This window comes from Geotrypetes seraphini, chromosome 11 (assembly GCF_902459505.1).
Source record: "Geotrypetes seraphini chromosome 11, aGeoSer1.1, whole genome shotgun sequence".
Lineage (NCBI taxonomy): Eukaryota > Metazoa > Chordata > Amphibia > Gymnophiona > Dermophiidae > Geotrypetes > Geotrypetes seraphini.
The window spans coordinates 107,592,268-107,601,477 of NC_047094.1; the positions used below are offsets into that span (position 1 = coordinate 107,592,268).

General features: G+C 42.4%; 1 protein-coding gene across 3 annotated transcripts in view; it reads left to right on the forward strand.

Annotated features, from left to right (window-relative positions):
- ATP9A (ATPase phospholipid transporting 9A (putative)) overlaps positions 1 to 6,647 on the forward strand; it is a 175,085-nt gene extending 168,438 nt beyond the window's left edge. For all 3 annotated transcript variants that reach the window (XM_033914695.1, XM_033914696.1, XM_033914694.1), the window contains exons 26-28: positions 801 to 858; positions 1,886 to 2,089; positions 6,213 to 6,647. In XM_033914695.1, the coding sequence (XP_033770586.1) occupies positions 801 to 858; positions 1,886 to 2,089; positions 6,213 to 6,349 (399 nt within the window). In that variant the 3' untranslated portion in view covers positions 6,350 to 6,647. The remainder of the gene's footprint in view (positions 1 to 800; positions 859 to 1,885; positions 2,090 to 6,212) is intronic.
- The last annotated feature ends 2,563 nt before the right edge of the window (positions 6,648 to 9,210 follow it).

A 9,210-nucleotide genomic window follows, 5' to 3' on the forward strand; every position in this document is an offset into this window, starting at 1 on the left:
GCTCACAGGGCATAAGGGATGTGTGCAAACCCAAAATATTTGGGCAGTTTTTCATTTCTTGTTGAATTTTTCTCAATTTTCAGCTTTTTTTTTTTTTTTTAAAGCACGTATTTGTGTGAAAAACAATTTAACGCACACTATTGTATTTTAATGCACACTAATTGACTTGGCAAGGAGTGGAGGCGTGGCCTAGTGGTTAGAGCAACTGCTTCAGCACCCTGAGATTGTGGGTTCGACTCCCACTGCAGCTCCTTGCGACTCTGTGTCAGTCATTTAACACTTCATTGTCCAAGGTACAAAATAAGTACCTGTCTAAAATACGTAAGCCGCTATGATTGTGTAAACCACACAGAGCGGTATGCAAGCCCCATCCCCTTTACCATTATCATTCATATTTATTCCCTCTAGTGTGCAGTAAATATTTAATGTGCACTAACAAATATATTAGTACATTGACACATTTGCAGCTAATGCTAGAGCTCTGCCTTAGACAGGGGTAGGCAATTCCGGTCCTCGAGAGCCGGAGCCAGGTCAGGTTTTTGGGATATCCACAATAAATATGCATGAGATAGATTTGCATCTCAAGGAGGCAGTGCATGCAAATCCATCTCATACTTAGTCATTGTGGAAATCCTGAAAACCTGACCTGGCTCCGGTTCTCGAGGACCGGAATTGCCTACCCCTGGCCTAAGGTGATGATAAAAATTCACCAAAAACTTTGATTGACCATCCTTTGCCAATTAGTTGTATTTTTCATCATGTCCACATGTGAATTAGGTTTCTTCTTTTCTCTTTACTAGGGACGCCCTTTATCCTACAAAACGTTTCTCATATGGGTTTTAATAAGCATCTACCAAGGTAAGAAACGAAACCCAATTTAGTACTCATCTTTTTGACCATAGGATGTAGATCCTAACTCAAATTGGTAGGCCTAGATCAGGAATGCACAAGGGCCGTTAATGGCTCAGGTTTTCAGGATTTCTCTAATGAATATGCATGAGCTCGATATGCATGCATCCTATCTCCATTGAATGCAAATCTCTCTCATGCACATTCATTTTGGAGATCTTAAAAACCTGGCCTGTTTGTAGTCTTAAGGTCTGAACCTTTATCACAGCTGATACTACTTGTAGGTATAATTCATGCACAGCAGCTCTCTTTCAGGCATCCCCCGAGGTGATACTGACCCAGCTGCTTTTCTTAAAAATGCTACATTAGGTCAGACCCTGTGGTTCACCTGGCCCAGCATCCTAGAAAGAAGCAGGAGGTGTAGAACTATCCAGCTCCCTCACACTTTTCTAGGTTCTAGTCACCGGCAGCAGCGCTTCCCCCACCCTTTCCATCTCTCCCTCCCATACGAACCCCGACCGCGAGACCGAAACACCTGGTAACAATTGGCAGCACAGGCTGCATCTCAGCTTGCCCTTCTCGCGCCCGGGCGTTCATTTGCCGCATCACTGGTGATGGTCATCAGCAACGTGGCACGGAACGGCCGGGCGTGTGAAGGGCAGGCCACAATGCAGCCTGTGCTGCCGACGCTGCAGTTTGTTACCAGGTATTTCGGACTTGTGGTCAGGGCTTGAATGGGAGGGAGAGATGGAAGGGGCGGCAGGGGGGGGGCGGCAGAAGCGCTGCTGCTGGTGACTAGGGCTTATTTTCGGGGAAACACGGTAAATAAATCTTAATAAATAAGTTGTATTCCAATACAGGAGGTATACTTCCCATTGCACACAGTTTTCCTTCAACTACTTAGACATATTTACAGCAGACCGTGATTTCCGAAAGCATTCCTGCTCTGGCTGGTGGGCAATTTCAGCTTATTTTTCTTACATATTGCTAACTTTGTACCTTCTCTGCTGTTTTGGTATTATGCTTCCCTCCACAGGCAGCATCATCATGTATGGCGCCCTGCTTCTTTTCGAGTCCGAATTTGTCCACATTGTGGCTATTTCCTTCACGGCTTTGATTCTCACCGAGCTACTGATGGTGGCGTTAACAATCCAGACATGGCACTGGCTCATGATGGTGGCCGAGCTGCTGAGCCTCTCCTGCTACATAGCCTCCCTGGTCTTCTTACATGAATTTATCGGTAAGGTTGCCGGCTTACTTGCGTCTAAGACGGTGACGGGATAAAAGTGCGCCAGACAAAGCCGCGCCGACAATTGCACGCAAGACTCCAGCGCGCTGCTGTAAAAGTTAATTTTAAAGAGCTCAGACGGGGTGGGGGGAACCCGGGTGGGGGGGAACCCTCCCACTTTACTTAATAGTGTTTGCACTGCCGTTGGGGGGTGTGGGGGTGCACATTATGCAGAAAACTTAACTTTTTCCTAAAAAATCAGGAAAAAGTTAAGCTTTCTCTGTAATGGGGGGTTTCAACCCCCCAAACCCCTCAACGGCAGCGCGAACACTATTAAGTAAACTAGGGGGGTTTCCCCCTCACTCCCCCCGTTGGAGCTCTTTAAATTAACTTTTCCGGTGGCGCGCTGGAGTCTTGCGCCCAATTGTCTGGGCTCAAATGTCGGCTCGCCTTTGTCCCATGCGTGAATGACTGTGAACCATCTTAGACTGGTGGGAGAGTTGGGTTGGTTAATTGGCATTGTCAGTGTGTATGGAAATTTCCACCTCTACTTCACTGGTTCAGGTGAGTAGGGGTTTATATAGGAGCCTATGTGGAATGAGTTGTAGTCCCCCATAGGGTATGCATGTACTTTTAAACAATGCATATTTAGGCATGATATCAGCCTAGTCATAAAATAATGTGTATTCTTTAAAAAGTGCCTGAATATACTAGGGGGCATACATGTAATTAAACTCTGGAATTCGTTGCCAGAGAATGTGGTGAAATCACTTAGCTTAGCAGGGTTTAAAAAAGGTTTAGATAATTTCCTAAAAGAGAAGTCCATAGGCCATTATTGAGATGGCTTAAGGAAATCCACTGCTTATTCCTAGAATAAGCAGCGTCAAATCTGTTTTACTACTTGGGATCTAGCTAGGTACTTGGGACCTGGGTTGGCCACTGTTAGAAACAGGATACTGGGCTTGATGGAGCAATTCTTATGTTCTTATTAATCATTTCTATAACGCTACACGGCATTGTGCACATTGTACAGAAGGCTAACTAAACTAAGGCTATTGGGTGGTGTGAAAGTTGTATATCGAAAAAAGGCTGCCTTAGTCACAGCTTAAATCTATTTGAGCATAATAACTTTTGTAGCTATGGTTTTATGTGACTGTCTCCTTTTTCATTGGTCTAAAAACCCTCCCATATCTCTTTATCCATACACCATTGATAAAATTTTAAAGTTTTAACACTTCTCAGTGGCTCCACTGTACTTTGGAGCCGGAACGGCATTTGTTTGATTTGGTCAATGCGGTTTGTATATACCTTATCCACCACGGACCCCTGAGGAAGGTGTTGTCCGAAACACGGACCATGTTGGGTCCACTAGTTGGTAATAAGGTGGTATATTTACCATACTGCATTAATATTGTAATAAACAGTGCCTACATCTTGCACATGGTCTGCAGTTTTTGTTTTGCTTCTTAATAAAAATGCCACTTCCCGCTTCATACATAGATAGCAGTATTGTAAAATCACCAAGTAGTCTATATTGTTGTTTAGTCTAAAGAATCCAGTCTGTAAATCCACCATTGTTCTCGCTAAATAAGTCTTTTACCGCAATCTCCCCTTCATTCACTCGGAAATATCTATCCTGTAGTAAAACAAGAAAAGTCCTCGATAAATTCAAAACTAAACTAAAAACATTCTTATTTCAAGATGCATTCCATAGTTCCTAAATCTCTCATCACCATTTCTACCAACCGCTTTTAAGAAGCGACCCAACTCCTGATGTTATGTCCACTCGCCTCTTTTCTTCTCACCTTCCCCCCCCCCATTAATTAGAACAATGTAACTTTACCCCCCCTTTTTTTCCTTTTAACCCCACTCTCATGTTTGTCTTTGTCAAACGTCTTTAATGTTCACTCTTCCCCCCTTTTATAAGTATCATTTTAATTTATTTTTTTTTAGCATTGTAAACCAGTTAGATACCTGTTGATGGTCGGTATATTAAAAATAATAAACTTGAACGCACAACATATAATATGTTCATATAATGATTCCAAATGTTGTGTGATCGTGGCACCGAGGTTCCCCCCTCTTCAAACCAAGCATGCACCCAAAAAGAGGGGAAAAAAGCCTCAGATTAATGTAGCAGTAAAGAGCCAAAAGGTACAAGTCAAAACTGCTTTTGATACTTTCACCAGCAAAAAAACTCCCTCACAGAACAGCTCAGGTTTAGAAAAGGGCAAAGTCACCCAGAAGCAAGTTGAAGGACTTAGCTGACAAAAGACAACTTGAGCTCCAACGCTGTCACGTCTTCTCCAATCTTTCCTGAGCTGTTCTGTGAAGGAGTTCTTTGCTAGTGAAAGTATCAAAAGCAGTTTTGATTTGTACCTTTTTGGTTCTACACTTCTCCCTCCGTAGTCGCTGTTTTCAGCATTTGCGGTTTTTATTATTCACGGTTTTTAGCTTGCTGGCTTCTCCCCCTCCTCCCCCCCCAATTACATCAGCTTGCATAGAGAAATCGCTGAATCCAAGCGTTTACAGAGAAAATCGCCGATTCCCAGCACTTTGTCCACTGTGTTTTGCCTCTCCTTTAGAAACAGGCCAGGCCTCCCACCATGTCATTTGCGGTTTCACCATATTCACGATGGTTTTTAATAGAAAAGAGCAAATAACATGTAAAAAAGTTATTTGCGGTTTTGTTAATCCCCTACCACAGCGAATACGAAGGGAGAAGTGTATACTGCTACATTAGTCTGATGCTTTTTCTCCTTCTTTTTGGGTGCATGCTGGGTTTGAAGAGGGGGGTACCTCGGTGCCACCATCACATAACATTTTGAATAATTATATGATAAAATTGAATGTAATGTGCAACCATTGGTGCTTCAACATTTTTCCTAGTGATATTTGACCTGTATTCATGCGTAGGAAGATGTAATGCACTGCTTGTTTTTCTCGCATATAGGGACCCTTTTACAAAGCTGCGCTAGGACGTAGCGCATGCAATTCCTATGAGCTAAGGCCACTTTTAGTGCAGCTGTAAAATGACTGAAGCTTAGTAACTCCAAAAGTTATGCTGTGACTAGGGAAGTTTTTTTCCTCCCTGGTTTTGCTCTGCATATTTCACACTATCTGATAGCCTTGGTTTAGTTAGCCTTCTATATATTTAGATGTCTTGTGGTGCACAATTTTTTTTTTTTTTTTTTTTTTCAATACTGAAAGTGTTTACCTAGGTTTTGTTTCTTCTTTAGAAAGTCCCACAAATTATAAGTGCATATATTTCCCTCAGCTCTTAGCAGACATAATGTTCATGGCATCAGTTTAGCTGTGTGTGGTGCAGTGGTTAAAGCTACAGCCTCAGCACCCTGAGGTTTTGGGTTCAAATCCCATGCTGCTCCTTGTGACCCTGGGCAAGTCACTTAATCCCCCACTGCCCCAGGTACATTAGATAGATTGTGAGCCTGCCAGGACAGACAGGGAAAAATGCTTGAGTAGCTAAATAAATTCATGTAAACCGTTCTGAGCTTCCCTGGGAGAACAGTATAGAAAAATAAATAGTGTGAAGAGCTTCAATCTCTGGTAACCAGAGCTGGTATTGTGACATCATAATGCCTGAATCCACCAATAAGAGCCAGCCTCCTCAGTGATATCACAATGGCTTGATTGTCCTATACTTGGCTCACTTTTACTACATTTTGATTTCTAGAGTGGTGTAGTGATTAAAGCTACAGCCTCAGCACCCTGAGGTCATGGGTTCAAACCCACACTTCTCCTTGTGACCCTGGGCAAGTCACTTAATTCCCCCATTACCCCAGGTACATTAGATAGAGTGTGAGCCTGTCGGGACAGATAGGGAAAAATGCTTGAGTACCTGAATATAAACCTCTTAGGTTATAAGTGGTATATAAATACTTAAATAATTGTTTTTTAATAGTATTTTCTAAAGACACCTAGGCATCTATGTGTCATGAAACATTTTATCTATGTGTCTTACCCATCTTATCTAGGCAACTTGTTATAACATTACCTCCTCTCCCTGGGGAGAAGAAAAGCTTAGTGAATTGTCTCTGTGTCGTTCCTCAGCGGTCTTTACAATACCCATTTCCCCATTCTACCGATAAGATGTTATGTTCTCTCCTAATTACAGATGTTTACTTCATCGCCACCTTATCCTTCTTGTGGAAGGTGACCGTCATTACACTCATCAGCTGTCTCCCCCTCTACTTCCTCAAGTACCTGAGACGGAAATTCTCCCCACCAAGTTACTCGAAGCTTACATCATAGGCCGGGACCCTTTCTAACAGCACTGAACTTTTCACCCTGCTGACGGTCACTGGAAACAATCCGCCTCTTCTTGTAACCACTTCTGATGACTTCATGGGGACGATGCAACCAGCTGCCGACAAGGAAGCCACTTTTACAGTACTCTAAAATGAATCCTGAAGAATAGGGAACCAATGTGTGTAGTGGGAGGAGGGGGCCAGCTAATTCACAAAAGTCGATCTATGAATATTGGAAAAGGGAAAAAAAAAACTTAACTAATTTGATAGTCACTGAATTTTTAGCAGGGCAGCTACGTGATCTACAGTGAACATTAGCAGTAAAGAGACTGAGCTCATACTCCACAACCCCATTCCCTGGTTTAGCAGTGAGGTTCCTTATATTAGGCACAAACCTAACCCATTTGGAGACATTACTCCCAAAAGGAAACATTACCGTAGCTTTTTATTTGGGGTGGTAACTCATTAGCGATAAGCCATTTTCAGTGTTTCTTCCCCTAGGTAGATAATAAGGTCAGTGATCTAGAACTCTCTTTTCTATAAGCTGGCCTTAAAACTTAGCCCACTGAATCAGTGTGTACATGTTACACACTTTTCAGGCCAGTGCAAAGGTAGTTCATTCTTTAAAAGTGCTCTTTGAGCGCTGGCCTGGTGGCTAAGTGGCAACAGGAAGTGAGGTCAAGTCTCAGTTCAGGTTTTTGTTCTCCAGGTTTGCCAGGGCTCAGCATTTGCACCTCCTGGAGCGATGGGAAGGGTGAGTCTGTGGTATTGCCCAGTGGTTAGATTTAGGGTCTATTATTGCATAATTTCCAGGAGCCCTGCTGCACTGCTAGGACTTGAATAAAATAGATTGGGGGATAAAATAGAATAAATAAATAGAATAAATAAAATAGAATAAATAAATAGAATAAATAAAATAGAATAAATAAATAGAATAAATAAAATTGAATAAAATAGATTGTGTGGATAAAAACAGAGTAAAAATCCCCCGGCAGCTATGAATGAAGCCCCACGACGCCAGACCCCCAGTCCTGTTTCTGACTTATCTGAAACAAGAAGGAAAGATAGTGGCAGGAGAAAAAAAATCGTAAGTGCTCCCCATGGTGTTATATTTAGGAAAGGAGTTATTGGAAAATCAATTACTATATAGCTAAGAAAAAAATCTTCGCTGCAAGGTAAAAGAATGATGATTGTAATGAAAAGTGACATTCGCTGTCACTGTTCATTCAGGGCAGAATAAAGTGAAATACTAATAGCGGGCCAAACTGTTTACAGACCAAAAGAACAACACGTAATAGAGTTCACACTCTATCAAAATGCAAAAGTCTAAAAAGAAAGCGGCACGGACTGAAATCTAAATTGGAAAGAGAATCCCTGATAAAACTTGAATTTAGCCTCCGCGACCTTCAGTTACTGGATAAAATCTTTAGAAAATGAGCAATTAAATGCCCTTTTCGAGAGTGGCAGAATGGCAGGTCTGCTTACCTGCACCTGGGACTGAAAAGAGGGTACTTAGCAGCCTAGAAAAGTAACGCCTGGCGTATGTTGGTTATGTGCAGGTGCCGTTTACAGAATCGCAGCTTGAAAGGACCCTAGATGCCAGAAATGTAGGCGTGCATTTCCGGCGCCTAGGGTCCTTGTACTGTAGAATCGTAGCCAGTAGCTCCTAATGATACTGAGGTTCAGTGTCACTCCCTAAACAGGCCCACTTCTCGGCTTTGGCATCAGTAGACGCCATGGACCCAGGCGCCAGTCCTGGAGTTCACCTAGCGGTGTCTAAATTTTTTTTTTTTTCCAATCCGTTTTTAATGGCACCATCAATTATCTCCAAGCAACAGAGAAAGTCTATTCTGCACAAATCCCAAGAAAGCAGAGTTGAGCCAGGTCTTCAAATGAACCACCCTTTAATGGCAACCAATATAGCGTTTGTAAACCTACATAGGACTCGACGCGAGCTGTGTTTCGGCTAATGAGCCTGCATCAGGAGTCTGGGTTGTTAGTCACTGTTTCATAAAACGAGTCAATGCCCAAAATTGCAAATACCTAATCATAAAATATGCTAGAGAAACGCCATAATAATGGTATTGTAATTTTGGGCATTGACTCGTTCTATGAAACAGTGACTAACAACCCGGACTCCCGATGCAGGCTCATTGACCAAAATACAGCTTGCAGCGAGTCCTATGTATGTTTATAAACGCTATATTGGTTACCAGTAAAGGGTGGTTCGTTTGAAGACCTGGCTCACTCTGCCATCAATTATCACGCCACGTAAATCCAATTAAAACACTTAAGCTAGGAGCTGGCAGGTGTGATCTAGGCTCCTGCCGGCCCTTAGTCTACTTAGAGATACCAGTTATTTGTACGACACGGTTAACCATATCTCAGTTTGTACTTCAGGGTTGGGGGACTTCTTTTAAAACTGTCCATTTCAGAACAATAGTCCACAGCTACTTTTCATCCACGGAGCCTGTGCCACTCTTCAAAGTCCACGGCTACTTTTGGGTTGAAATAAGCCATGGATACAGAGATACAGAGTAGCTTTAAACATTTGTAGCAGGGGTGCCCCCCCCAAAAAAAAAAATGCGATCCCCGACCATCCTCTGAAAACACCTCCACTAAATGAGACTAAAAGGGCCTATTTTTAAGTGGTTTTGAGACTTCCAGTTTACATACTTAAATCACTATTTGCCTACTTAAATGATATGAAAATTGATCTCCTGATGCAAACACCACTAATTTCTTGCGGTAAAGGGAGAAGGATAAAGCATGATCCTGATGTTCACCGATCACTGGAATTAGTTTTGTTCTGAGTGCACTGTGCTGTTAAGGAGCTGATGTTTACATATGAACTGGCCTATATCA